The sequence below is a fragment of the Rhodofomes roseus genome, assembly GCF_022264815.1.
Source record: "Rhodofomes roseus strain CIRM-BRFM 1785 chromosome Unknown C8Q71scaffold_5, whole genome shotgun sequence".
Classification (NCBI taxonomy): domain Eukaryota; kingdom Fungi; phylum Basidiomycota; class Agaricomycetes; order Polyporales; family Fomitopsidaceae; genus Rhodofomes; species Rhodofomes roseus.
The window spans coordinates 1,633,690-1,658,373 of NW_025952961.1; the positions used below are offsets into that span (position 1 = coordinate 1,633,690).

General features: G+C 58.3%; 10 protein-coding genes across 10 annotated transcripts; 5 read left to right on the forward strand and 5 right to left on the reverse strand.

Moving 5' to 3' along the window:
• Positions 1-1,486: 1,486 nt before the first annotated feature.
• C8Q71DRAFT_746441 (emp24/gp25L/p24 family/GOLD-domain-containing protein) lies at positions 1,487-2,508 on the reverse strand. Its single transcript, XM_047923070.1, has 4 exons — positions 2,348-2,508; positions 2,200-2,282; positions 1,740-2,147; positions 1,487-1,687 (listed from the first exon to the last, which is right to left on the reverse strand). The coding sequence occupies exons 1-4, from the start codon at positions 2,472-2,474 to the stop codon at positions 1,658-1,660; spliced, it is 648 nt and encodes a 215-aa protein (XP_047781893.1). The 5' UTR covers positions 2,475-2,508; the 3' UTR covers positions 1,487-1,657.
• A 50-nt stretch (positions 2,509-2,558) lies between these two features.
• On the forward strand, positions 2,559-4,269 carry C8Q71DRAFT_821155 (Brix-domain-containing protein). Its single transcript, XM_047926195.1, has 6 exons — positions 2,559-2,778; positions 2,834-3,290; positions 3,346-3,428; positions 3,480-3,658; positions 3,713-3,998; positions 4,054-4,269. The coding sequence occupies exons 1-6, from the start codon at positions 2,626-2,628 to the stop codon at positions 4,090-4,092; spliced, it is 1,197 nt and encodes a 398-aa protein (XP_047781894.1). The 5' UTR covers positions 2,559-2,625; the 3' UTR covers positions 4,093-4,269.
• Positions 4,270-4,457: 188 nt separating this feature from the next.
• Positions 4,458-6,701, forward strand: C8Q71DRAFT_805821 (uncharacterized protein). Its single transcript, XM_047925988.1, has 5 exons — positions 4,458-5,081; positions 5,137-5,772; positions 5,828-6,103; positions 6,155-6,265; positions 6,325-6,701. Exons 1-5 carry the CDS (start codon positions 4,730-4,732, stop codon positions 6,381-6,383), a joined length of 1,434 nt encoding a protein of 477 aa, XP_047781895.1. The 5' UTR covers positions 4,458-4,729; the 3' UTR covers positions 6,384-6,701.
• A 514-nt stretch (positions 6,702-7,215) lies between these two features.
• Positions 7,216-9,578, reverse strand: C8Q71DRAFT_746449 (protein phosphatase 2A regulatory subunit PR55). Its single transcript, XM_047923071.1, has 8 exons — positions 9,379-9,578; positions 9,216-9,313; positions 9,001-9,151; positions 8,655-8,948; positions 8,436-8,600; positions 8,119-8,380; positions 7,813-8,065; positions 7,216-7,757 (listed from the first exon to the last, which is right to left on the reverse strand). The coding sequence occupies exons 1-8, from the start codon at positions 9,461-9,463 to the stop codon at positions 7,716-7,718; spliced, it is 1,350 nt and encodes a 449-aa protein (XP_047781896.1). The 5' UTR covers positions 9,464-9,578; the 3' UTR covers positions 7,216-7,715.
• Positions 9,579-9,684: 106 nt separating this feature from the next.
• On the forward strand, positions 9,685-10,147 carry C8Q71DRAFT_746452 (uncharacterized protein). Its single transcript, XM_047923072.1, has 3 exons — positions 9,685-9,863; positions 9,915-9,937; positions 9,997-10,147. Exons 1-3 carry the CDS (start codon positions 9,766-9,768, stop codon positions 10,050-10,052), a joined length of 177 nt encoding a protein of 58 aa, XP_047781897.1. The 5' UTR covers positions 9,685-9,765; the 3' UTR covers positions 10,053-10,147.
• Positions 10,148-11,895, reverse strand: C8Q71DRAFT_746453 (DnaJ-domain-containing protein). The gene is made up of 5 exons (XM_047923073.1): positions 11,324-11,895; positions 11,207-11,267; positions 11,125-11,154; positions 10,851-11,066; positions 10,148-10,803 (listed from the first exon to the last, which is right to left on the reverse strand). The coding sequence occupies exons 1-5, from the start codon at positions 11,792-11,794 to the stop codon at positions 10,259-10,261; spliced, it is 1,323 nt and encodes a 440-aa protein (XP_047781898.1). The 5' UTR covers positions 11,795-11,895; the 3' UTR covers positions 10,148-10,258.
• C8Q71DRAFT_746458 (uncharacterized protein) lies at positions 11,882-13,893 on the forward strand. Its single transcript, XM_047923074.1, has 6 exons — positions 11,882-12,895; positions 12,946-13,101; positions 13,267-13,300; positions 13,354-13,385; positions 13,446-13,539; positions 13,590-13,893. The coding sequence occupies exons 1-6, from the start codon at positions 12,108-12,110 to the stop codon at positions 13,842-13,844; spliced, it is 1,359 nt and encodes a 452-aa protein (XP_047781899.1). The 5' UTR covers positions 11,882-12,107; the 3' UTR covers positions 13,845-13,893.
• A 21-nt stretch (positions 13,894-13,914) lies between these two features.
• Positions 13,915-17,172, forward strand: C8Q71DRAFT_482912 (uncharacterized protein). Its single transcript, XM_047918837.1, has 7 exons — positions 13,915-14,332; positions 14,387-14,450; positions 14,503-14,582; positions 14,631-15,010; positions 15,062-15,195; positions 15,245-16,938; positions 16,996-17,172. Exons 1-7 carry the CDS (start codon positions 14,176-14,178, stop codon positions 17,037-17,039), a joined length of 2,553 nt encoding a protein of 850 aa, XP_047781900.1. The 5' UTR covers positions 13,915-14,175; the 3' UTR covers positions 17,040-17,172.
• On the reverse strand, positions 17,173-20,295 carry C8Q71DRAFT_483041 (uncharacterized protein). Its single transcript, XM_047918838.1, has 4 exons — positions 20,144-20,295; positions 19,832-20,080; positions 19,680-19,781; positions 17,173-19,632 (listed from the first exon to the last, which is right to left on the reverse strand). The coding sequence occupies exons 2-4, from the start codon at positions 20,058-20,060 to the stop codon at positions 17,306-17,308; spliced, it is 2,658 nt and encodes an 885-aa protein (XP_047781901.1). The 5' UTR covers positions 20,061-20,080; positions 20,144-20,295; the 3' UTR covers positions 17,173-17,305.
• Positions 20,296-20,558: 263 nt separating this feature from the next.
• C8Q71DRAFT_483076 (uncharacterized protein) lies at positions 20,559-23,266 on the reverse strand. Its single transcript, XM_047918839.1, has 8 exons — positions 22,059-23,266; positions 21,880-21,984; positions 21,735-21,821; positions 21,305-21,652; positions 20,970-21,245; positions 20,869-20,919; positions 20,738-20,816; positions 20,559-20,691 (listed from the first exon to the last, which is right to left on the reverse strand). The coding sequence occupies exons 1-8, from the start codon at positions 23,184-23,186 to the stop codon at positions 20,570-20,572; spliced, it is 2,196 nt and encodes a 731-aa protein (XP_047781902.1). The 5' UTR covers positions 23,187-23,266; the 3' UTR covers positions 20,559-20,569.
• Between the last annotated feature and the right edge of the window lie 1,418 nt (positions 23,267-24,684).

A 24,684-nucleotide genomic window follows, 5' to 3' on the forward strand; every position in this document is an offset into this window, starting at 1 on the left:
TTGTCAGAAGATGAGTACAGACACGTTCACACCCGCTGAAAGTGGTGTCAAGTGCCAAACACCCCTGTCACATGATGTAGTCGGTACTGTTCTGGGCGTATCTTATGTCTGCTTGTGCCCAGTCACAGATGTTTTGATGGCCAGGACATTTGACTCAACATTGTAACTGATGTAAGTCAGGATACTGAGGGCTCAGAGAATTCAAAGGATGGTTGGCATGAGCTCAATGCAGAAAGCAATTCTGGCAATTTGACCCATACATTAGCCATGCTAAACCCATGACCTGCCATGACCCGCTATGACCTGTGTGTAAACCTGTACCCATTCAGATGGGTCTGTACCCTTGTAGATACAGGTACAGGTATGTGCTGTGGCACCTGTGGGTGTACCTGTGCTCTGTGCTACCTGTAGCTGTGGCTGCCCACTTCATAACAAACAGCTAAGTAAAGCTTCACTGTACATCAAGTGGGAAGCCCCAAGACACCCAAGCAGCAAAGCTGCCATGGGCACAAGGGCCTCCAAGCAAGTCTCATTTGCAAATATTGACAGGATCAGCAGTGATTTGGTACTATGAAATTCAAGCAACATATACTGGTGCCTTATGACTGCTTCCTAAATGATGATGCTGAGGTAGGAATGTCCCACCAAGGAGTTGGGGATTGGCACTTGCACCACAACATGATTACTGAGGCATTGGTAATGAAGTATCACCAACAGTGAGAGTAATGTTGGAATGTTATTCAGTGATATTGAACCTTCTCTCACTGAACCTCACTCTTGAAGTCAGTCAAGGAGATGACTTAAACCTTTCTAGGAGTGCAAGGACTGTACTAGGATTTGACTGTCACAGGACTCAGAGCACATTGATGAATACCTGAGAGAGTGGCAAGGACCCTTCATTGAGGGTGATAATTTTGAGATGGGCCCTATACCTCACTGTAAAGTTGACATCTGGGTTGACATTTGTTGTACCCCCAAATCAGAGCTCAATGGTCACAATGTGTGAGAGGATTTTTGCCCCATTTAGGACAGTCTCACATTGACCAGTGTCTCCAGTGTCCAACATTGTCCAATCAATTCCCAATCCAAGACAAACTGTCCCTTCTAGGAAGTCCAAAGCACATCAATACAATGTCCCAGCACTCTTGCACTGTTACACTACCCTCTGCATGCTCATCATCTCTGCCTTTGAGCCAAAGACAGCCTTGTACTTGTCAATGCATTGGCTGAATTAGCAATGGTCCATGTTTAGAACATTGACGAAGATTCTGGCCCAATATAATATAATTAACAAAGCACCATTTGTCAATCCTCAACTTCCAAGGTGCAGCCTAGCTGTCCAGTACACCACCCATGACACAAGGGACTTGTGTGAAGTCCCACATGACAACCTACCAAATTGCTAAAAGCAACTCCTCCTAGCTGTGAGGATGTGCAGCATAAATTGCTATCCCTTTATCATGCATGACTTCTCAGTTCTTGATGATGAGAGTGAATGGGTTCATGCTTCCAGTGGGCAACATACTCACATGTCACCAATGTTTCGTGATGGTAAATGACACATTCAGCCACGCCATTGACAACAACGATTTCAGTGCAAGACCCAAATGAATCAGATTGTATACATATGAAACATGGCTCAGCATCAAGGCCAGACTTAATGCATCTTCCTGTCCTCGAAAAATCGCTACAGCAAAAATCAAACGGCAATCTGGCAGGTGAACAACAGAACGACGCACCCTCAGATGCCTGAGTTGCCATGCACACGTCGCAACCAGTACAACGATCTGCACGAGGCTGTACCATACCGCACGCGAATTCGTCTGCTCGCTGAGATCACGGAAGTTCGCTTCGCGCTCGCGCTGGTACTGCTGTTCCCGGCGGATGTCCTCGAGCTTCAGGTTGAGGTCGCGCAGCTTGGAGGAGAGCTCCGAGACGTGCGTGCGGTCGTGCTCCGAGTCTGGGGCTGTCGCGCCGACGACGATATCGAGGTAGAGGCGGACGTGCGTTGAGCCGAGCCACGAGCCCGTTGATGGGTACGACGCCGAGAGACAGATGGAGTGGTCGCCCGCCTCGTGCGACGTGAACGTGAAGCGGCCCTCCGGTGGCCCGCGCGTCTTCACGACGTTATGGCTCGTTTCTAGTTCCTAGGGACTATGGTCAACGTGGCACGCTCCCGGAGAGATGTGTTCGGCGTACATCTACTTCCACAAGAATCCCCAGCTCCGGGTTCTCGACGTATGCTTGATCCTTTTCCGACCATTCCAACGCTCTGTAGTGACCTAGGGACGACCAAGGCGTTCGAATGAGCACGCACTGAAAGCGCGGATGTGAGACAGCCACCCACCCTCTACAATCGTGTCAGTGGGAAGCTCCTCGATGAAGCAGCGCCTCTCGTCGGTGTCGAGGTATAGATGGAGAGCATGTGCGCAGGCGGTGAGCCAGAGGAGGGCGCAAAGCTGGAGAGATCGCATGGGCGTGAGGAGGGCGGGCGTGAGGCGGGTCGCGCCGCCGCCGGTGTGGGCGTGTACAGCCGTGGGAACTTCAACTTTCGAACGGGCGTCTCTCCTCTCATCTCCTCCCGCTCGATCGCGAGCACCCGCCGCTGCCTGCGCTCTGCCCATCATGCCCTCGAGCAGATTCGAGCCGTCGACCATCAAGAACAAGGTCAAGCGAGAGGAGATAGCAAGGAAGCAGAAGAAGCAAAAGGGCCAGGACAAGCTGCAGCGTCGGCTCGCCCTCGCAAAAGCAGAAGCTTCCGACCCTGTAGCAAAGAAAGTGTGTACTTCCCGAGCACCCGTCCGCATCTGACTTACTAGCGTGCACCCAACAGAAGCGGAAAGAGCAGAATGTCCCGCGCACCTTGGACAACACCCGGGTGTTCGACCCGTCCTTCCTCACCGCACAACCGGTAGCATCGTCCTCTTCCGTTCCGGACGGCGAGCCGGAGGCATCCTCCTCCTCTGCGCCCGCAGAGCACGGCACTGCCCACCCACCAGAAGAACAACCTCAAGATGAATCCGCAGCCGACCTCGCCAACGATCCCTTCGCGTCGTACTTTTCTGGAGACGTCGACCCGAGCGTGCCTCCCAAGGTGCTCATCACCACGTCTCCGAGGGTGACCCGCGTGACATATGACTTTTGCGACGAGCTTGTCAATGTGTTGCCTGGGGCGGAGTTTATAAGGCGGAAGAAGGGGAAGGGCTTCGAGATGGGGCGGATAGCAGGCTGGGCGGCTGGTCGAGGGTACAGCCATATGGCGGTTGTGAATGAGGACACGAAAAAGCCGAGTAAGTCAATCCAGTGTTGTTCTCCACGCATATGGCTCATCTCGCAAGCATATAGACGCAATCACGCTCATATACCTTCCGAACGGCCCCACCGCCTACTTCAAGCTAACCTCCATCGAGCTCTCGAAGAAAATCCACGTTCGTAGTTGCCTCCGCATCATCTGAACGCACCGCTTATAGTCTATGCAGGGACACGCGCGATCAACAGACCACTTCCCGGAGCTCGTGCTGAACGGCTTCGTGACACGCCTCGGGCACACCGTCGGACGGCTCTTCCAGACCCTGTTCCCACCCATGCCTGAGTTCCAGGGACGGCAAGTGGTCACTCTGCACAATCAGCGTGACTTTCTGTTCTTCAGACGACACCGGTACGTTACACTCGTTGGCAGCCAAACACAACACTCCTGCTGATGGGCCTCTAGGTATGCATTCCGCTCGACGGAGAAGGTCGGCCTGCAGGAGATCGGCCCGCGGTTCACCCTGAAGTTGCGCTCGCTCAAGAAAGGGCTGCCCGCTGTGACGAACAACGCGGAACCGAAAAAGCCGCTCGAGTTCGACGACTTTGGGGAGACTCCGGACAGCGAACAAACTGCTGCGGGCGATATGGAGACCGACGAAGTGCCTGACGGTCACGAAGATGCCCAGAGTCAAGGCCAATCGCAGAAGCACGGGCCGCCTGCGACGGACGAATTCCTCTGGATGTGGAAGGTGCGTTTGTTAGTATTCCGTGCAATGAGTGCGCTCATTCGAGGTATTGCTATAGCCGGAACTAGAGACGACACGGCGGACGTTCTTCCTGTGAGGATGCTTCCGTCTCTCGGATGCGAGGACTGTATTCTGTGCCTGTCTGCAGAAGCGGCACTTCATTTTTGACCATGGGCAATATGAGAGGATTTGTCTTGGCGATCGACAGTGTATTGCGCGCCGCGCCCGTACGTGGGACGGCTAGTGCTGATATGCTTTTAAGCTTTCTGACGTCTGTCCCGAAGGGGGGGGCGGTGCGTCTCGATGGATCTGTACGCCCGGGAGGTATCCTGGCATGAGAGGCGACTCCGTGAGCGCAGTCGTGAACAGTGTCGCGAAATGAAACGTTGGGTGCTGGTGTCGGGGTGGCTGGGCGTCTGCTCGGACCTGTGGACGATGATCGCCGGCGGCGGGCGTGAGACGGTCGTGTTTTCTCCACAAACATACATTGAACATACACTCGCCAGTGCACGCCGCTGCGGGCCTCGAGCTTGCTGTGCGTGCTGACGGTGTCGGCGGCCGCACGGAGGCGGAGATGCTTTGCTGGCTGCTGGAGGGACGGAGAAGGGCGAGTGTTTTCCGAATGTTCGTCAGTATTGAATGCGTCCGTGTGAAGTGTTGCCCTCCGCCAGTTTTCTCCTCGCCCCGTTGTCCTCCTCTCCTTTCTACGAACCGTCACGACCCGGCCGTTCGCCATGAAGTTCCTCGTCCTCCCCGTCCTCCCCGTCCTCCTCCCCACGCTGGTCTCCGCCCACAACGCCGTCTCTCACCATGCACGGCAGGCCCCAACCACAACCAGCGTCGCCAGCGGCGGCGCCGCGAGTGCCAGCAGCAGCGGCACGGCGGTGGTAGGGAGCGGGATAGCCTCAAGCTCAGCTCTTCCGTCCACTCTCACATTCTCCCTCATCTCTGTCAATCCCACCGCCATCCCGCTTTCGGGAATCAGGACGGGTCTGACACAGACCCAGTCGACCATTGCCCTGTCGACCACCTATCAAGCCGGCGCGACGCAGACATGGGTACCCAATGCTCCTGGCCTCCCCTCCGGTGCGTATATACCACACGTGCCCGTGATGCATATCCCTTCTCATTCAGCACCCAGCCCTTCCCGTGCCGTCAAACTACCCGGCCCTCGACAAGACCCCGCCGACCGATTCAGATCTGGTGAAGCAATGGATCCAGGAGGTCATGAACTCGGACGTCGACATCCCCGACATCCCCGTCACCAACCCGGGCGCGTGCTCCAACAACACCGCCGCGGTCGCTAACGCGTCAACCAACTGCTGGTGGACCTGCGGCGGGTGCACGCGGGAGACGGACGTCGCCGCATGCCCGACCAAAAACTCGTGGGGCGTCTCGTACGACGACGGGCCCTCGCCGTACACGCCGAACCTGCTGCAGTACTTCGCCCAGCAGGACCTGCGCGCGACCTTCTTCGCCATCGGCTCGCGCATCATGGAGCGCCCCGCCATTCTCCAGGACGAGTTCATGACCGGCAACCAGGTCGCCGTGCACACCTGGAGCCACCCGTACATGACGACGAAGACGACCGAGCAGGTCATCGCGGAGCTCGGCTGGACAAAGAAGCTCATCAAGGACACCCTCGGAGTCACGCCCCTCTACTGGCGGCCGCCGTACGGCGACATCGACGACCGCGTGCGTGCGATCTCGACAGCCATGAACTTGATACCCATCGTATGGACGCGCATCAGCACCACGCAGACATTCGACACCAACGGTGAGTTCCTCTCGTATTCCACCAGAGTACTACTCATGATGTGCGCCATGGACAGACTGGAGCATCCCTGCGGGCTCGACGGACGTCTACCAAGTGCTCGACAACTGGGAGGCGATCATGGGCAACTCGACCAAGATTGACACGGGCTTCATCGTGCTCGAGCACGACCTCTTCGAGCAGACCGTCGACGTCGCGACCGGCTACATCCTCCCGCAGGCGCTCGCGCACACGCCCAAGTACAACATGACGCCGATCATCGAGTGCCTCGACATGCCGCTGTCAAACGCGTACGTTGAGACGAACGACAACTCGAGCCACCCACTGCCTCTTGGTGCGTCGACTCTTCTTGTTCGTAGCATCAGGTACTGACCATATGGTATAGCATCAGTGCAAGCGACCCACACGGGATCGTCGCCCGCTGGAGCGTCGAGCACGGATGGCAGCAGTTCTGGGGGTAGCAGCGGGGCCCTGAGCAGGACGAACACCGGCCCTGGTACGTCAAGCTCATCTATCAGAGCATAGTACATCGCCGACTAAATTGCTTGGATGTAGTGTTGTTGTCCGCCCTGACGGGCTCTATCTTGGCCGTGGTCTCCCTTCTCCTCCGCTGAGGTCCACCTCCGCCCCAAGGGCGTTGTCTGTTCAAGGTACACTGGCGCACCTCACTCCCTATCTCTTGTTGACACGTAGTACAGTTGATTGTTCCAATATACCGTCCGCTATAATTTAGCACGCATCCTCTGCATCCATTCTTATTCACATCCCAGCTTGAAGCGGACATTGTCAATGTATACTCGGGCGGCCGCCGGCTTGTATCGGACTAGTGTATGTACTACGCGTCCCCACTCGTTGTTTCGCCACTCCTTTGTACTCTACCCCTCACGCTGTGGGACTGTCCAGTAGTGTAATGTTATTCTTATTGCACCCAAGCCTTGATTGGATACTGTCAGTGAGTGCATAAATGACAGTACTACGACTGCTTGGAGAACTGGGGCTTCGTGAGGCCGCAGAGGCGGTGGGAAATCCAGGATTACGTAAGTACTGCCAGCATAAAATCCTGCCGCTCTGCAATCTCACAGTCGTTCTCAACGACCACTCATTCAATCGACGACTTTCAAACCCTCCAATGTTTCACAATGTGCTCTTGAAGTGCCTTACCTATGACATGCCGTGTATATCTACGTCTGGTGTGTACGACCCACCACCCAGGCGTTAAACGACGCGGCAATATTGCTTCACCCGTCCTCAGCAGATCGTCTACCTTGCATATCTTTGCCTCAAGGATGATGTTTTGAATGGACGGAACATTTCTATCAAGAGGCGAGATCTTGAATGTTCCTGCTTGCAAACTCAGTGACGAAGTGTTTTGCTCACAAGACTGCGCTGGCATCGGCCAATGACGAAGACTTACGTTCAATCACACCATATGTAGCACCATACGACGTCCGAGATATGTGACAGCCTTTATTTACTTCGATCTTCAATGTACATTCTTTGCTTCTACTTCCCCAGCCGGTAACGAGTGATGATGAGCGGTAAGATACAGACAGACGCAATGTGCAGCCAAGTCAAGCGACGGAGGGGACGAGAGAGACCGAGGGGAGACGCACGGGTAAATATATACAGTAGTAGGATGCGGTCGGTGCAGAGCCATGATGACGTTGCGTGGAGGAATGGGTGGTATGGACCATTAGAATGAGCGCTAAATAGGGAAGAAGAGGGAAAGGACAGCAAGGCGGCGGCGATATGCACGAAGACATGCAATGCGGGGAGGGGCAGTCCGTCTGATGACGATATATTCTGGTCTCGGTATCTCTGTGCGTCAGTCTCGGCTCTGCCGGCGATGACAGGCGACGGGTAGGTGTGCGAGGAGGGACGGCTTGCATGGATCATAGGGAGACATGTGCATGCAGGGCATGGGGGGTATGCATACAACGTGGCGTTCACGCCGCGCTGTAGAGGAACAGGTTGTTCGTCGCGGCAATCTATGACATCGTCGTGAGATGACTCGCAAAAGAGGACAGGGCAGATCCCACGCACCGCGATGGTGTCCTCCCTCGGATGCCAGCTGGAGTGGAGGATCTTCTTGTTGAAGTCAAGCGTGTCCATAGCCATGTTCTCTCGCAGACCCCCGGGCCGCACGCCGTTCTTGGCGCCGGCCTTGTTGCCAGGAAGAGGACCGCCCATCTTCTTCGCCTTGAATGCGGACTTGTCTGCCTGCAGCACGACGTCACCGCTGTCGTCGACGTCGAATATCCGGAAGTAGTTGTGGTACGACCCCGTGAGCACATGCCTGCCACACAGCCATGAGCCGCACGATTCACACACGCATGACTCTATACGCACTTGTCGTCCCCGCCCCAGGTGCACTCGAACTTGTCAAAGATGCAGTCGTTCTCGTACAGGTCACAGAGCTTCCCCCGCAGGTGGTCGTGGATGCTGATGGTCTTAACCGGCTTCGACTCCATGTTGATGTCCCAGATCTTGAGAGATAGGTAATCCCGCGAGAGAATGTACCGCCCATCATGGCTGAACTTCACGTCCGAGATCGATGAGATGATCTCGGAGAAGAATGACCTATTCGATGGGTCCTCCTCCTCCTCGAACACTGCCGTCCGCAGTGTAAGGTCTCACCGACCGTCAGAGGACAGGAATACACTCACGCTTTGCATGTCGATCGCATAATGCGGATTCCCGCATGTCCGCAAGCTTCATGTTACTCTTTGAGCTCGAGTACATGAACAGGTTGCAGTGGTTTGGATGGAACTCGGCCGCCGTGATGACCTCTGTCAGCTCCTCCATGTTCGCTGGCTTGATGTCCACGATGTCTGCAGTGTTATGTCAGCACATGCACATCGATCCATGGTGGACTGGCGACGCACTGAAACTGCGGTCGCTGACCTCCAGGTTCCACAGATTGACCCGCAAATCATCTGCAGAGATGTACGTCTCCTGATCAGAATTGACGGATATGGAATGTATGTGGTATGCATGTGCGTTGGAGTAGACCTTCCGTGGCACGGCGGCGGTTATCTGGTCTTGCGGTGTCATGCGCGGAAGCTTGAGGCCCTGTGCGGCCATTGGTGGTGCAAGAGCTTGTTGGCCATCGTGCATGTTGGTCTCGGATACCACCCGCAACGACTTCTCGAACACTTTCCATAGCTTGATCGTTTTATCTGTATACGTCTGTGAGTGTGCTGTAAGGAACGGTCGTGCGACATCTCGCACCGTTCGTAGAGAGGAGGAAGTGCGCGGCGTTCTGTCGTTTGCACCACTTGATCTTGTTGATCTTCTCCTCAATCTCGAGGGACTTGAGGTAGTCGAACTCGGGTTCGTGGGACTGGAATTCGGTGTAGAACTTGTACTCGCAGCCCTTTTTCTGTGGCCCACGAATGACCCTTCGATGAGAAAGCTGAGGCTAGTGATGAAGGAGCATTACGCACCAACTCGTTACGTTGGAAGAGGACGACGCGTCCACCCTTGTCTCCTGTTGCAAGATAGTTGCCTGTTGAGTCAAACTCGACGGCGGAGATGATGTCGGCTGAGCGTCGGGCAGCGTGTCAGCAGTGATCCCACTGGCGTTACGGCGGGGGCGAGGCCACGGACCTTCTGTGATATCCTCGACATCACCCTTGTCACCGAAACACTGGGCAAAGCGCCATCCACCTGAGCCTGACGCGTCCTGGTCCATCGCAATGGCGTCGGTCGGCTGGTGGGCGTGGGTGAGTAGATGCAGATTGGCGGCGACGCGTGGGCGACGAGGACGATGTTGAGCGGGGCTGGTGGGCGCGGTGCTGGGAGAGTCTGGAATGCGGCGAGCGCAAGTCGATCGACGACCTGGGGCACTCGAGGCTGTGTTTGCCGCTGTTTGCATCCCGTGGCGCCCCCTCCGGCTTTGCCCTCGCGCGCTGAGCTCTCCCAACGACCAGCACCCTCCTCGCCGCCGTCCTCGCCGTCCTCGCCGCCGTCCTCGCCGTCGTCCTCGCACCCGCCATGCCCATCGCACCCATCACCGGAAAGCTCAGGAAGCGCTTCTGGCTCGACCTCACCGTCTCCCTCGGCATGGGCGTCAGCGCAGGCTACGCTTTCTGGTCCGTTCCGCGTCGCGCTTCGTGCTTTCCCGCTTGCTGACCCTCCATCAGGTATGGCGTCCACCTGAAGACCGGTAAGACTCCCAGCGAACTCACTCTCCACCCCGGGGCAAGTGCTCATACATCCCTCCAGTCCAAAAGCAGGAGGAGTTCTACCTCAAGCTCGAGCGCGCCAAGCAGGAGGCATAGATCCACGCTGTACTGTCGTGTCACCCCCCGCCGCAATCCGCATTTGACTGCTTTCTGTACTCCACGTTCGCCCGCAGACTGGCCACACGACCACGATGAAGTCACCAAATGCATGAACATAGACATGAGCAATAAGTAAACGGCCAATGAGTACGACGGTGGTCTATATCCTGCCAGTCCCGATACATTACACGCATGTCCATCACCTACTTGATGAGACCCATAGTCTTGAGCTGCTCACAACTCGGGACCGGCTCCGCCTCGATCCTCTTCACCTTCTCCCAGTCCGTCCCGAGCCCGAACATCCCGAGCTCCTGGTCCCGTCTCCGCTGTTTCAGGTCCAGCCCGCGCTGACACTGCGCGTACAGGTCCTGCGTAAACAGCTGCTCGACCGTCTTCTCGAACCTGCTGAGCTCGGGCCCGCGTTTGTCTCCGTTGCGCGCCACCTCAGCGGCGATCGGGTGTCCTGAGAACTCGGCCGTGTTAACGTGGTACTTGATGCCGTAGTTGCTCGTTTGCCGCTCCATGTTGTACCGCAGCGATGGCGAGAACGAGAAACGCGGGTCCGGAGTGCTGGGTGCGGAGAATAAATTGGGGAGGAAGTTGAGGAAAGAGACCGCGAATAGGAGGATGAGCGGGAGTAATTGGACGAAGGTTGATCGTTGCTCTGCAGCTTGTGGTGGTGCTTGTCGCGTGTTGGTCCGGACGTTCGTCGTTCTAAATCCACCGGGGCCAAACGAAGCTGAGAAGACTGCAAAGACGATGAGCCTATGCCTCGGAATACTGTGAATGACATACCAGGGCCCCCGCCAAATCCGCCACCCCCAAATGGACCACCGCCGCCACCGAAGAACATATTAAACAGCTCCTCAGGGCTGATTTCACCCTCAAATCCGCCACCTCCGAACCCATTAGTTGCAAAGCCTGGTGGTGCACGACCACCAGACGACATGCCGCTGAAGCGTGATTCTGGGTCTGAGCCGTGGCGATCGTAGGCGGCCCTCTTCTGCGGATCTGCGTGCGGCGTGTCAGACGATTCGAGACAAACTCTACCGAACGCCTGACTACGCACCTGAGAGCACTTGGAATGCCTTTGATACCACTGCAGGCACCGTATCAATGGAGCACTCAGACCACAAACACTCGGTACGCACATTTGAAAGCTTCGTCTGCTCCTGGAGCGCCATTTTTGTCAGGGTGCAACGAAAGCGCCAGCTGTAGCAGTCAGAATCAGCACAGGCTATCACACAGACGAGGGGTCATACACATACCTTGCGGTACGCCTTCTTGATATCCGCCTCCTCACAATCCTTCTTCACTGAAAGGATCTCATAGTACTCTGTAACCTTGCACGCCCGCACCCGCTTGACCACCGCAGCCTGCTCCGGCGTATACTCCCGCTTCTTCTCCTCCTCAGCCTTCTTGGCGTCCCCATTCGTCTTTGGGCCCGCCCCCGCAGCAGACCCGTTATGCCGGTGTCGTGCGCCCGCCGCAGACGGGTGCGCCTCCGCCGACGACGCAAACGGCTGGCCCGCGCTGGAACTCGAGCCTGCGCTGGAGCTGGACGACGATGCCTCGGCGGAGTCGGCGTCGATGAGTTCGAGCAGCTTGGTCGCCTCGGGGGTCGAGAAGAGCGCGAGAGACTTCTGGCAGAAGCGGCGTGCGCCCGCGAGGTCGGCCGCGCCCCTGCGTCTCTGGGCGATTGCGAGGCATTTGAGTGCTTCGTCCTTGTTGCTCTCCATTGTGCTGGGGAGGGGCGGCCTCTGGGTAGGCCGAGCTCAGCGGCGGGAGGAGGACGGGTGAGGGCGGTGGCTGCACGGCGCGGAGACGTGGAGATGCACACAGCCGAATTTCGGCCGCTAAGTCCAAATCAGGGCAGCTTATTTCCCCTTCAATTTCGCCGGACCGGGGATCTCGATGGCGGAGGAATCTCGATCGCTGTGCGTTACATAATATGTGCTGACGGAGCGGGTGAGTCTCAGTGTGAGCAGCCTCCATTGCACTCCGCCGACTCACCTGCTCGCATCCTACCCAACACCAGCAGCGCCGGAGCTCATGTCAGCTCAGACTGCTGCATCGTCTCCCAACACAGCCGAGGACCTCGCACGATTTCGTGAAGAATGGAAGGAGGAAGTGCGCAGGAAGAAGGCGGCAGCACACGCTGGTCCCTCCAAACCCGAAGGACCGTCGGATACTGCGCCTTCGCAGCAGAATGGCCCAGAGGCTCTTCAGAAGGATAAGTCACCCGACGTACCACAGACCGCGGTGCATCCCGCTAAGGCCTATCATCCCGTCCATGTTCCCCGATTCACGGACACGACGTCTGCGCCGCTTGGCCCGAAGCTCCAGAGGGCAGTGGAGGTCTACCGGCGCGCCGTGCTCTGCGAGCAGCAGAGCAACCTCGACGAGGCCCTCGCACTCTACCGCACAGCGTTCCGCATGGACTCCAACGTCGACCGCGCATACCACAAGATCGAGGCGCAGTTCTATGTCAATCCTATTCCTCCTGCCGCTCAGAAGCCCGGACAGGCCTCGTCAAGCTCCAAGAGACACTCTTTGGACGACATTGTGCACAACTGGAAGGCGCTGGACGTTCATTCTGCTGTTGTCCAAGCCAAGGAGGGAGATGCGGTGCCGCAGGGCTCCCTTGCTAGCATCATGACTGAGTGGCCACACGATCTAGAGTTCTTGCCAGAGGATGAACGGGAGCCTGCTTGGATACAAAGGCTCCCGATCGAGGTGCTGCTTGTCGTCTTGCGCAAACTCGACACAACCACACTAGAACGATTCGCCTTGGTTAGCCGTCGAGCTCGAGCACTGACAATAGACACGAGCATCTGGAGGTACATAAGAAATACTTCCAGGTTATAGCGCTGCTAATATACTGTTACAGGGAATTCGTGGAGGCTATCTACAAGCCTCCACAACTGCCCGACATTGAGGAGCTGGCCGTTCTGCTGAACGACTTCCAGGGAGACCATAGGCGGCTGTACATTGAGCAGCCTCGTATTCGCTTGGACGGTGTCTACATTGCAATATGTCATTACACGTATGTACATATCCTATCTTCAATAGAGCGGGTTCGTTGCATGGTGTCGGTTTGCGTGAGTGGGCGAATTGTAAACATCAAGTTGCCAGATGACAGTAAAGCCTGTAACGAATTCGCTCTACTCTACGTCATGCAGGATCTCTCGCTAACTAGACTTCGTTCCAGTCGAACTGGAGTCAGCGAGACCTCGTGGATCAACGTACGTGGTTCACTCGTAGGAGTGCTGATGGCGGAACTCACCTTTCTGTCCAGCCCGTACACATGGTACAATACCACCGATTCTTGTGAGTCCCGGCAAGTCTGCTTCGTCCGCGTTAGGTATGATGCTTGACTCTTTCGACCAGGCGGTTCTATCCCGACGGGCAGGTAATCTCCCTGCTGTCTTTGGCCGAACCGCGGGAGATCATCCCAATTCTGAAGCCCACACTGCACATCAAGGTGCGTGCCACGCCGATCCACGAGCGCGGCGATCCTGACCTTAAGTGCAGGGCCTGAGCCTCGGCAGCTGGCGATTGACCGGCACGACGGTGCACATCGAGTCTCTGATCGACCCACGGCCTTCAGGCTCAACGAACCGACACGCCTTCCAGATGACGTTGGAGCTGCGGTCGCGGCCGCTGGGCCGCTGGAACCGGCTGAACTTCCTGGCGTACGACTCGGTGAACCTTGAGAGCGGGAAGGTGTCGCCGGTGCCGCTGAAGCACGACCGGGGCTACCATTTTTCGAAAGTGCGGTCGTACTGAGTGTGGATGTATATTAGTAGCTAGAATGGCATCAGAGGTTGCGCGCGGAGCTGTTGTGCGACGGGCGCCTGGGAGTGATACGGCGCGCGGGCTGGGAGGTTTCTCTGTCCCGCCAACTCGTCTGCCCTGCCCGTCCCCGCCGCGTCCCGTCTACTCGTCTCTCTCGCGGCAGAGGATCCGTCGTGCCCCCCTCGCCAGTGTTGCTTATACCCACCCGTCTCAGCAGCGACCCGAGCCTCGGCGGATCCTCTGAGCCAACGAACTGTCTGCTTCGCCGTCTCCACGACCCATCCCCTTCGCTCCTCCTTGCTCTCGTGCCCCGCTCGTTCTCATGGTTTCTCTCAGCATATCTCGGTCGCCTAGTCTAGTCTCGTCGCCCTCTCAGAACAGTTTCAAGCATGCATTGCCCTCGCCCTCGGACTCTCATTTCAACTCGACATCCTCCACCAGCAGCTCCTCCTCCTCCTCGTCCCACAAGAAGGATGATGGTCAGTGACGCGTCGCTATCTCGGAAATACCAATCACTCATGCTACGGCCTCAGAGGATATGACCATAACCGCCAGCCGCTCACTAATGAAGCTCAAGAGCACCGACAAGAGTAAAGAGTACGCGTACCATCCCCTCCCACCTCTCCGCTCCCGCTCACGCTGTGCACAGAGCCCTGCATCTCCTCGCCCTCTCGACCCGTATCACAGAACTGTCATACTCCATCTCGGACATCCAGACGCGCATTTTTGGTACGTCGCTCCGCCGCATAAGCGGGACGTCCGCTCATCCGCGTATAGAAATCCAGGAGCTGCGACACAAGTCGCAGTCCTCGGCCGACTCCAAGGATGCATCCGGTGTCATCGATCAGTCTCTCTCCAGCCTGGACGAACGCCTCGAGACCGTGACCGCCGGCATCAAGTCCGTAAACGGCTCCCTCGAACCGCTGCTCAAGGCCGGCGACAGGACCTCGGTCGCGTCCGGCCATGTCCCCAGCGAGGAGACCCTCTTGCTGCGAAAGCATTCCGCGATGTTGTCAGAATGGGAGGCGCTGCAGAAGGAGATACAGGTTTTGCGCGAGGAACTGAAGGAAGACAAGTGGCTCACTGTCTTCCGAACAGTGACCGACCAGGCGGATGGAATGATGTCAAGTTTGGAGAAGGCAGTCAATCGCTGTCAGGTGCGTGCCTTCACTGCTGTCTATCACGCAATCCGACTCAATGTCGCGCAGGAATTTATATGGAAGGTACAGAGTGCTCTGAACGATGCGGGAACCCCTTCCGTATCTTCTGTTCGCTCTGAGAAGTCGCCTGTGAGCTTTGATACGTTCCAATCACTCCTCGATTCGTTCGAGGCGAAGAAGAAGTGGGTATCACACTTGGAACGCCCGAGTTCACAGCTGACAGCGTCCCAGACACTACATGCCTGCCACTACCAAAGTTCTTTCAATTATCGACAAGGGAGTCCAAGATCGCGTCACCAAGAACGGCGAGTGCTTGAGAAGACATGCAGAGTCCACACAGCGGTGGCACAACCTCAGAGAGCGAATAGCCCGAACAGATGCTGAAATGGGGGCCGTCCGGCGCGTGCTTACCGGCGAAGATATCAGTGCCGCCTCAAGTGAAGCTGGCTCCAGTACATCCGGCACGACGTCCAAGTCTCGGCCAAAGAATGGATTTCTGCAAACACCACAGCTGGAGAGATCGTCAAAGGAACGGACACACAGTTCCAACACGCTTTCTCGTTCCATTTCTCCGTTCCGCAGATTCGCAAAGAAGTTTACTAGTGGTGGATCGCACAAGCCGCCCCCCGGAGCTGTGACGCCAACGGCACCCGCAAGCCCAAAGCGCGTCCCGTCCTCTGAACCTGGGCGGTCGCTCCGCCATCGTGCCTCGATGTTACATTTCATGGGCGGAAGCACGCAGCCAGTAACACCAGTCACGCCCTCCCACAAGCACTCACACAGTCTGACCCCCGAGTCGTCCCCGTCCGCGAAGAGGCTCGAGAGGATGGAGATGAATACAACGCTCAAGCACCGACCCGCGTGGAATAGCTCCACGAAAGTCCAGGATGAAGACCGTTCAGGCACAGTCAAGTTGTCTCCTGGTCGGCCGTCCACATCGTCCAGCATGTACCGGCGGTCCGACGACATACCCCTTGTACCACCACTGTACAATCGCAGCGCGTCGCGCAGCTCTATGGCCTCCTCCCGGCCCTGGTCCCCCGTGACGTCTTCCGTATCGACCGCACAATCCTCTACGACCCCATTTTCTATGTACCGCCCACCTTCGCGCTCGAACACGCCCGGCCTCCCCATGTCCTACCGTCCCCCGTCACGGTCGCAGGCGCAGACGCCAGGCCTGCCGATGGAACCTCGCTCGCGATTGAGGACACCCAGCCACATCCCCGCGCCGTCCAAGCCGCACTGGAGCTCCATGTCCTCGTCGCCCTCCGACACCTCGCGGGACGGCGACGACTCCCTCCTACAGCGCGCGTTCTCGCCCACCAGCCCGCGGTCGCACACGCCCGGCGGGAGCGTCATCCCCGCGCGCCCGCCCAGCCGTTCCATGATCCCCATCCCGAGCGTCCAAGTCATGTCCGCATCCCGCCCAGGGACGAGCATGGACTACTTCCGCCCCGACAGCTCGATGTCCTTCCGTACCTCCGCCGACGGCGCGCGCACGCCCGACATCCTCAAGGCGATGCGGGCGACGCCGCGGCTGTCCATGCCTCCCTCCAGCTTCCGCGAGTCCGCGAGTCCGCGCACCCCCGGGCAGGGCTCGCGCCCGCCGAGCCGCTCGGGTGCGGGCACTCCTAGCGGGGAGCGCGACGGGAGCGGTGTGCCCGTCTACGAGTACGTCCCAGTGAGCACGCGCGATCCGCTCGACATGGAGATCGCGAACGTCGTCAACTCCCTGGCGCATGGCCTCATCATCAAGCGCAACGACCCCCCGCTGCGCGGGACGCCGAAAGAGAATGACGAGATACGCGCGCAATATTCGTTTGCTGGCCCTCTCACGACCAAGATTGTGACTTGCAAGCTAACGACGCTCTCCCGCCCTGGGGCGAGTGGCAAGTCGAAGCGGGTGATGTGTCGAGTTGGAGGAGGTACGTTGTCAACGTATGTCCCTCGCTGTTCATATTTACTAACTGCGTTTCATCTAGGCTGGCAAGATCTGCGCATGTACGTATTGAGTCGCCAGACGTGAGGAGTGGGTTTAGGGCATAGGAACGCGGTCGATACCGCAGATGTTTTGCAACATATATCCACTATAATCGTCGACGTGTCCATCTACACTCGTTTATGCATACTCACTCTGCATGCATTCTTTCACTGCATCGTGGACGGTATACGATACATGGAATGGATTGAAACTAAGTACACAACACGGTGTGCGAGGTGAACAATCAGCAGCCCCAAGATTGGCGATATAACAGACAAGATAGCAAAGCAGTCAATATATGTTACACATGCTCAGTACATGTCCACGTCCATCGCATCGGGATTGAGATACTGTGACATGTCGATCTGCACTCGACTTTCTTTGACCTCCTCCCACAGAGCCTTGAAATGACTTCTCGACTCTGCATCCGCGTCCTTAAACAGCACCGTGCGTGACGGCTTCCAAATGGTCGGGTCCATGGACTGGTGCACCCCTGCGACCAATCCTTCCATAGCCCAGAGATGTCTGCTTTTCTCCAACCCACCATCCGAGGACGGGACATCAAACGCCTTGTCGATGAGCGGCTGCATGAGAGGATGTTCCAGCAGCCCGGGATAATACCTCCCGCTAATGAGAGGCAGCGAGAGGACGACCTCATGGCCAGGCGGGTGTATGCGGTGGAACTTGAAGCCCTTTGGTGGTCTCGGTAGCGGATACGGCACCGAGTTTGCAGGATGTGAGAGCTGGCTGCCGACAGTCTGCGCCTTGAATTTGCCTGAGCCTTGTGTCGTTTGTGCAAGGGCGGCGTGTGCAGTGTCTGCCACGGATACGGTCGGATCAGGGTTGGGCAGAGGTGGGGGTTTCAGAGGGGATGGTCCAGGCATGAACGAGGGTCCTGACTGTCCCTGCGATACAGCAACACTACCATTAGCCCCCGCTCCTACATCGGAGGCCCTCTCTTTGCCTTTGCCGTTGTTGCTTCCGCTGGCCTGAGGTGGCGGTTGACTGGGCTCCATCGGGTCCTCCCAGTCTCCGTCCGCCAGCTCATAGAGCTGTCCACATGCGCGACACTCCTTTGTCGTGCCGGATCCGTCCTGGTTCGGCACGTCCACGACGAACAGGCCCTCCAGCAGCATGAACAGCCCCTTCTCCGCCGCTCCCAACGCACGTTCGTCCACGGCCTCCGTGTAGCCGCTGTCCTCCACATGCGCGCGCCCTGACGCGCTCGGGCCCGCGGGCGGGTAGAAGACATCCGTGCCCGCTGGGGCGAACTGGCAGCGCGCGAGCTTCAGGCGGACAAGCTCGTCCGTCCAGATGCGCTCGGCGCCCCACCAGAGGCCCTGGTAGCGCGTCTGGGTGACGACTGGGGCCGGCACGGGGTGCTGGCCGAGCATGCGCGTGCGCCTTTCTTCGAACTCCTCGTCCGACATGCCCTGTGGGCGGTAGATCCCGTCCGGGTTGATCTGCACATTCTGCGCCGTGGCCCGATGGCTGACGTCCACAGCGTTATTCTCCGCGGCCTGTGTCAGGAGCGCCTCCAAGCTCAGGCCGGCATCAGACTCCTGCGCGGGTGTAGAGGCATGTGGGCGAGGTTCGGGAGGCGGCGGCGGCGGCGGCGTGTTTGTCGGAATGGTGAACTTGCACTCCCACTCGTCTGTGGGGCCCCAGAACCCGGCAACGTTTGATGCGATCTGTACCGCGAGCGAGAACGGGACGACGGCTTCCCTGTAGCGTGCAAAGTCCGGGACCAAGACCGTAGAAGGACCTGCGAACGGGTCTTGCGCATCCTGCTTCTCGGGAATGGGGCTGAAAAGGAATGTACGGGTGAGGTCACTGTCCATCTCCGCAATCGCGTTTGTGTGCATGATCTGCTGCAGTTGGTCCTGTAAAGTCCCGAGGAGCTGTTCCGATGGGGCATATGCGAGGTAAGGCAGGACTTCGTTATCGGATACGACGCAGGTGGAAGTGACTGCGAGGAGCTTGACGTTGTAGGAATACCACTGGCGCACATCCCAGGGCGGCTTCGTGGTCGCATCTCCCGACACAACGGGTGAATTGTCCTCGCCCGATGCGGTTCCTGGATCAAGCTCTGCAGGGTGTATCTGCATGCTCTCCAGTGCAGCATCTATAGCGTTTTCATGTCTTAGGACGTCGGTGTGAACGTCCACGCGATCGACGATGCCTGGCCAAAACTGGATGCAGCCGTCCTCTTTCTCCCCCCGTATCGGCGGATTGAGCGCGCACCACACCAGCTCTCCCTTCCTGTGCCATCTAGACACACCCGCCTCTCCTGTCACAAGCGAATGTCTGACATCGTTATCACGCTCCTGGACGAGCGACTGCTCTGGCCCCGCACGAACAGTCTTGACGGGCTTGGGCGCGCGACGCACCTGCGCGTACTGCCTGGGTTTTCGGACCTCGCGATGCCGGCGGATCGACTTGGATGGGCTACTGGCCGTGGACGATCCGCGCCTGGGACCGGAAGGGAGAGCGAGGACCTCAGTAACGACGCGCTGGGGCTTTTTCGCGCAGTACTTGCATTCGCAGTTGGCGCGGTTCAAGGTCTCGTCGGTCATTAGCCAGACGGCGTGGGGTATAAACTCGTTGATCGAGCGAAAGCGATTGACGAGGGTAGATCCTGGGGAGCTATGAGATTTGTGTTGGGGGGGCTAGGAAGAGACGCACCACATAGATATGGATCGTGTCGCGGGGAAGGGGCGGGGCCCTTGTTGTGATCGTAAAACTGGTATCCGTCGGGCCAATTCTTCAGGACATAACTTGGGCCCTCTGTAGCAACGGTCAACGCAGCAGGCCATGCACGCGGGAAGACGACCCACCAGGGTAATCGAGCTTGATGGCAACCTGAGAACCCACGCCGACACGCCAGTTAATGGCCGCGCTCTCATCGAGGCCGACGGGGCGCATGAAGTTGACTTGCCCTGATGAGTCGACGATACGTTCCGTATTCTTCGGCAGAAGTTTCGCGTCTCCATCGGAGCGAGGGAAGGTAATCCACTCTGGGTCGTCGGGCAGAGAGGTTTTAGCACCAAGTTTGCGCTGACTCATGGTGCGAGCAAAATGAGATGCTACATATCGCGCGTCCGAAGGGTGAGTAACTGTCTGTACGCTTCAAACGAATTATAACTCACAGCGTCAGGGTGGTGATGGTGTGCGAGAGAGTCGACTGGTGGATTGTCGACAAGCTCGAGGTAGCCGCTGCCCGTTGCGACGGACGGCGCGGTCGGTGCAGTGGGCGGCGACCAGGTCTCGGACCACAGCTGAGGTCAGTGAAGGATTGAAGGCGCCCAACAGGCGATCGGCGCTTCCTCAGAGGCGTCTACGTAGACACGATCACGTGGCCCACTCAATCCCAAGAACTGCTCGAGCGACCCGCGTGTCGAACGAATTTCTAGCACAAGGAGAAGGCTCGCGCTCTTCCTATTCAGGTATTTTAGTTGTGTCATTCCGCAAAGTCGTGCCTCAGGAATCAGCTGCCAGTGGTGCGGAGAAGATAATTGAAGAGCTAAAAGCATATATCCACAATCATACATAGCACACTCCGCAGACAGCAGGCCCTAGTTGCTCGGCATCTTCAGACACGTCGTACGCAGGCCGTCGCCTGCCCACTTCGCGACTTCAATGAGCAAACTTCGTTTCCTATCTGCTCCTGCAGTGGATCGCAACTCATACATTGTCGCTGTGATCGCGTTAGACGGGCAAGGCGGGGACATGGAAGGGCTTACATAGGTTAAATAGGAGAGGCTCTGCGGCGAGCGTGGTGGATGGAGAGAGTTTGATGGCTTCCTCTAGTACCCGGATACCCTGTTACAGTGTCACATCGACTGCACTTGCATGTAAGACGGTTCGTGCATACCTCCTGTATCTTCCCTTGGCTCAAGTACGCGACGGAAAGATTATTGATAGCCTTCAGCTCCGTCAGCGCACACACACCATCTCCGAGCCTATATGACGCACAATAAAGTTCTCCGGGTCCTCATCCAACATCTTCCCGAGCTCCTCAATGGCCTTCGGCCAGTCGCCGTCGGCCGCAGCGAGCACGGCCGCATTCATATGCTTCAGCGACGGCTCAGCAGTCGGGTCGTTCCACACCTCCGCAAAGTGTTTCGTCGCCATGCGGATATACCCGCCCTGGACGTATATCCTGCCCACCGCGGACTGGAGTTGCGGCGCGGTGACCCCGCCCGGCTGCTTGCACAGCGGCTCAAGCAATCTAGCCGCAGCAGCAAAGTCCTAACAACGAACGCGTCGCCCTCAGCCCCTCCCGCCGAGCACGGTCCGCGGAGGCTCACCTTCATCTCGATCAGCTGCGACGCGATGATGAGGCACACGCGCGCGCCGCGCTCCTGCCACATCCCCGCGCCCATCGAGTCCGCCTTCCCGTCCGCCGCACGCGCGCGCGCCTTGCACTCCGCCAACAGCGCCGCCAGCGCGTCGAGGTAGCCCATGTGGTCGGCCGTCCAGTACTTGAGCCGCGCATGGAGCACCTCGAGCTCGAACGGCACCTTCTTCTCGAACAGCCACTCGCGCGCGGCCGCGGGCTCCACGCCGTTCAGGACCGTGTACAGGTTCGTGCACTCCGCCGCGGTCTGGTTGAAGAGCCGGAGGCGCGCGAGGCACGAGAGGCGGAGGTACCAGAGCTGCCGGGGGAGCGGGGCGCGTTAGCATCGAGAGGCACCGGCACGCCAGCGTCGCGTCCGGGCGCGCACGACTTTGACTCACTGAGAGGACCAGGTCGAGGTCTTCTGGGTCTGTCTCGACAAGGCGGTCGCGCGCCATCTTCGCGAGTGCACGCCAACTGTTCGTCATCTGTGCCCTCACGCGTCACTGGCGGGTCTCAACGAGCTCACACGCGACTCAGACTCACGACGAGCATGTTGAAGTCGGCGCCCTGCCAGTTGCCGCTCAGGTCGCGGTGGGGGCGGCTCTCAGGTGGGATGAATTTGATCAGCAGCGTAGTCAACGGGTCCGTCTGATTGTACAGGGATAATAAACATGACGTCCGGGCAGCCACCAGGTGAGCAGGTGGAAATAAGAGGAGCCTACATTGGGGATGGGGAGGAACATTGCGGGGAGGACGAGCCCGGGGAGGTAGAGCTCGGGGGTGTCTTCATCGTCTTCGTCGTCGTCGTCGTCCGTGTGCGGCGGTGGCGGGACGGCCTTGTTGAAGTCGACGGCGGTGTTGGGTACGGAGACCGGCCAAGCCGGAGGCGGTGATTGTGCGAGCGTGACCTCGTCTGCGGCGGCGAGCGACTGCGCGGTCTCGTCGACGGACAAGCCTGCAGGTGGCTGATCCGCCGCGGGCTGCCCAAGAGGCTGCTCAGAGGAGACTGGAGGATCCTCGGGGTCGTCCTCGAGAAACGGGTCGGGTACGCCCGACTCCGTGCTCTCTCGAATGGCTGGACTTGCTGCAGGATCCCTTGAGTCGGGAGTATGCTCTGACGTACCGAATTGGGCGTCGTCTAGCGTGGACGAGCGTTCTTCATTACGAGTGTTCGGCTCGGAGGCATCTGCTTGTTGGGATGTGTCTCCATCATCACCTTCTGCATCCGAGGACTCGGACTCCCCAGCAAAGAAGTCGGATGCGGATGTGTCGTCGGCGCGGAGCGATCCCTGCGAGGGCTCGGAGAGCTCAACGGACTGACCCTCCGGGACCGCCGATGCATACGAGGACGCGTCGCCTGGTAGGCCTTGCGCGAGCGAGGACTCGTCGGCGGACATGCTTTGCACGTTCAAGGACGCGTCAAGAGAGGACGAGTGGTCTACAGCGGTGGCGAAGAAGGAGGACGGCGCGCTAGAGAAGGAGCGCGAGGGATGGCGGCTGTCGCTGCTCTGGGCGGAGGTGGTGGTGAGGGAGTCGTCGCTGTGCTTGGAGGAGAGGGCGAGGTCGACGGGGACGGGGACGGAAGGAACGAAGGGCGCGAATAGGTCGGGGGACGGTGGCGGGGCGGGGACGAGGGCGGCAACGGCCGGGGACTGGTGATGTCTGGATCGGGCGACGATCTGGATGGCGCCCCGGAGGCGCCGGACGAGGGTGCGGACGCCCTTGACGCGCATCCCCGCAGCGGGCACAGGCAGCAGCACAATGTCCGTCGGAGGCGTCCCCGCCTTGGACTTGTCCGTGGAGGGAGAGTGCGAAGGAGTGGACGGGATGTGCAGGCTGATGCGCTTCATGTTGGCTGCCTGCAGTCCCCCACGTCCTCCGCACGTTTATATGGCGCGCGGGGGGCATGGCGTGCCCTGTCTCGAGTTGTGGCGGGAGCGACCTCGACGACTGCGACCGGGAAGCGTCGGATCCTGCGATGGCTCCCGTGCAGAATATTACACCGTTCTGTCACTCCAGACCGTCTTTCCTGCGATGAGCGCTGACCGACTTGCATCCAGACGTCCGCCCACCGCCCCACACAGGGGGTCTACCATCCATCTGCCACGGTGGCCGCTGATAGCACCTGTCTAGCCCACCGAACAGCCCGCACGGGACGCCCCCACCGCGGATGTGCGGCCGAAAGTTGTAGGGCCATCCGCGCTCTGGCAACATACAGGTACGGCGTTTCCATCGCTGCGTGACAGCCCGACGGACGATCGAATGGCGTGCCAGTGCGATTTGGTCTGCGCAACTGTTCCTGCAATGAAGCTGAATAAGTGGCAGTCGAAGAACATGTGGAATGGCTGCGCATTCCCGACTCATGTCGACGCTCTCAAAGCCGATACCGCCCTCGGTTCTGGGATACCTGTACAGTGATAGGTATGTCTTGGCTTGAATACCACTCCGTATCTGACCCCGCAGGGCTGCAATGACGCCATGCCGTTCATGTCCTCTTTGAAATGTCTACCGTCCCGTAGCTCGGTAGCGTTCGGCGACCCTCCGGATGCAACACGTCTCGACTGACCCTGAGCCGGCTTTGGGTCAGACAGCACGTCAGCGACTGTCCACAGACCGACTGACGTACCTTGGCCACAATAGCCCATTAGGATCCGGCAGCCGGAGGCAGAACTGCAGACGCATGGCCCCGCACTGCCACTGGTATGTACTGTGTGCACACATAACAGCATACATGGACCTGCGGGAGAGCAGCTTTGGCTGGTCCAGGTGTCACTGTCCTGGTGAGGGGGTAGACTATATCTCTTGTCCCAATTTAAAACACGCCTCACTACAATTTCTGCCCATCCGATTCAGTTCCAGGATTTCGATCGCTTCGATGCGCACCCGCAGCTTTGCGGCCTCATCGTCCCCGTTTTCATCTCCTATTTCGCTTTCCTGGCGTCTGCACATCCCGCCCCTGTAGCCACGAAGGGCTCGGGACAGAAAGCGAATCAAGCTGTAAGCGACAGCTCCCACAACTTCCACTGCCATCAAGCGTCGACAGCTGAAGTGCGTCGATGGAAAGCGCGACTCACTTGGTGGCTGGATGGGGTGCACGCCAGAGCCAACTGTCATTCATTTTTGTCGGCCGCGAACTCAGAATAAGACTGGGATTCAGAGTCAGAGGACGCCATCCAGCTATCCACAGTCAGGTGCGCCGCTTCGATAGCTCTAGTCCATCGTAGTCCAAGCATCTGAAGCTAGCTCTGCTTGAGTACCAAACTTCTTGGATGTCTTAATACACGAACAGGGCGACGCGCTTGACCAGCTTGCCCCAGGCGGCCTTGGCTTCTCTCCTGAAGTCCGTCA

Excerpts from the sequence above, each read along its gene's own strand:
- C8Q71DRAFT_746441 (XM_047923070.1), bottom strand. The coding sequence starts at position 2,474 with ATGCGATCTCTCCAGCTTTGCGCCCTCCTCTGGCTCACCGCCTGCGCA. Across the intron at positions 2,148-2,199 it reads GGATTCTTGTGGAAGTAGAT|GAACTAGAAACGAGCCATAA; the intron begins GTACGCCGAACA and ends CATAGTCCCTAG. Across the intron at positions 1,688-1,739 it reads GGCAACTCAGGCATCTGAGG|CGATTTTTCGAGGACAGGAA; the intron begins GTGCGTCGTTCT and ends TTTTTGCTGTAG.
- C8Q71DRAFT_821155 (XM_047926195.1), top strand. The coding sequence starts at position 2,626 with ATGCCCTCGAGCAGATTCGAGCCGTCGACCATCAAGAACAAGGTCAAG. Across the intron at positions 2,779-2,833 it reads CCGACCCTGTAGCAAAGAAA|AAGCGGAAAGAGCAGAATGT; the intron begins GTGTGTACTTCC and ends TGCACCCAACAG. Across the intron at positions 3,429-3,479 it reads AGCTCTCGAAGAAAATCCAC|GGACACGCGCGATCAACAGA; the intron begins GTTCGTAGTTGC and ends TAGTCTATGCAG.
- C8Q71DRAFT_805821 (XM_047925988.1), top strand. The coding sequence starts at position 4,730 with ATGAAGTTCCTCGTCCTCCCCGTCCTCCCCGTCCTCCTCCCCACGCTG. Across the intron at positions 5,082-5,136 it reads TGCTCCTGGCCTCCCCTCCG|CCCTTCCCGTGCCGTCAAAC; the intron begins GTGCGTATATAC and ends TTCAGCACCCAG. Across the intron at positions 5,773-5,827 it reads GCAGACATTCGACACCAACG|ACTGGAGCATCCCTGCGGGC; the intron begins GTGAGTTCCTCT and ends CGCCATGGACAG.
- C8Q71DRAFT_746449 (XM_047923071.1), bottom strand. The coding sequence starts at position 9,463 with ATGGACCAGGACGCGTCAGGCTCAGGTGGATGGCGCTTTGCCCAGTGT. Across the intron at positions 9,152-9,215 it reads TCTTCCAACGTAACGAGTTG|AAAAAGGGCTGCGAGTACAA; the intron begins GTGCGTAATGCT and ends CGTGGGCCACAG. Across the intron at positions 8,381-8,435 it reads ATGCGATCGACATGCAAAGC|TGTTCGAGGAGGAGGAGGAC; the intron begins GTGAGTGTATTC and ends TGCGGACGGCAG.
- C8Q71DRAFT_746452 (XM_047923072.1), top strand. The coding sequence starts at position 9,766 with ATGCCCATCGCACCCATCACCGGAAAGCTCAGGAAGCGCTTCTGGCTC. Across the intron at positions 9,864-9,914 it reads AGCGCAGGCTACGCTTTCTG|GTATGGCGTCCACCTGAAGA; the intron begins GTCCGTTCCGCG and ends ACCCTCCATCAG. Across the intron at positions 9,938-9,996 it reads TGGCGTCCACCTGAAGACCG|TCCAAAAGCAGGAGGAGTTC; the intron begins GTAAGACTCCCA and ends ACATCCCTCCAG.
- C8Q71DRAFT_746453 (XM_047923073.1), bottom strand. The coding sequence starts at position 11,794 with ATGGAGAGCAACAAGGACGAAGCACTCAAATGCCTCGCAATCGCCCAG. Across the intron at positions 11,155-11,206 it reads AGCAGACGAAGCTTTCAAAT|TGGTATCAAAGGCATTCCAA; the intron begins GTGCGTACCGAG and ends CGGTGCCTGCAG. Across the intron at positions 11,067-11,124 it reads GGCATTCCAAGTGCTCTCAG|ATCCGCAGAAGAGGGCCGCC; the intron begins GTGCGTAGTCAG and ends CGCCGCACGCAG.
- C8Q71DRAFT_746458 (XM_047923074.1), top strand. The coding sequence starts at position 12,108 with ATGTCAGCTCAGACTGCTGCATCGTCTCCCAACACAGCCGAGGACCTC. Across the intron at positions 13,386-13,445 it reads GTACAATACCACCGATTCTT|GCGGTTCTATCCCGACGGGC; the intron begins GTGAGTCCCGGC and ends TCTTTCGACCAG. Across the intron at positions 13,540-13,589 it reads AGCCCACACTGCACATCAAG|GGCCTGAGCCTCGGCAGCTG; the intron begins GTGCGTGCCACG and ends CCTTAAGTGCAG.
- C8Q71DRAFT_482912 (XM_047918837.1), top strand. The coding sequence starts at position 14,176 with ATGGTTTCTCTCAGCATATCTCGGTCGCCTAGTCTAGTCTCGTCGCCC. Across the intron at positions 14,333-14,386 it reads GTCCCACAAGAAGGATGATG|AGGATATGACCATAACCGCC; the intron begins GTCAGTGACGCG and ends CTACGGCCTCAG. Across the intron at positions 16,939-16,995 it reads GATGTGTCGAGTTGGAGGAG|GCTGGCAAGATCTGCGCATG; the intron begins GTACGTTGTCAA and ends CGTTTCATCTAG.
- C8Q71DRAFT_483041 (XM_047918838.1), bottom strand. The coding sequence starts at position 20,060 with ATGAGTCAGCGCAAACTTGGTGCTAAAACCTCTCTGCCCGACGACCCA. Across the intron at positions 19,782-19,831 it reads CATCAAGCTCGATTACCCTG|AGGGCCCAAGTTATGTCCTG; the intron begins GTGGGTCGTCTT and ends CCGTTGCTACAG. Across the intron at positions 19,633-19,679 it reads ACACGATCCATATCTATGTG|GATCTACCCTCGTCAATCGC; the intron begins GTGCGTCTCTTC and ends ATAGCTCCCCAG.
- C8Q71DRAFT_483076 (XM_047918839.1), bottom strand. The coding sequence starts at position 23,186 with ATGAAGCGCATCAGCCTGCACATCCCGTCCACTCCTTCGCACTCTCCC. Across the intron at positions 21,822-21,879 it reads CCGACTTCAACATGCTCGTC|ATGACGAACAGTTGGCGTGC; the intron begins GTGAGTCTGAGT and ends GTGAGGGCACAG. Across the intron at positions 21,246-21,304 it reads CGCAGCTGATCGAGATGAAG|GACTTTGCTGCTGCGGCTAG; the intron begins GTGAGCCTCCGC and ends GTTCGTTGTTAG.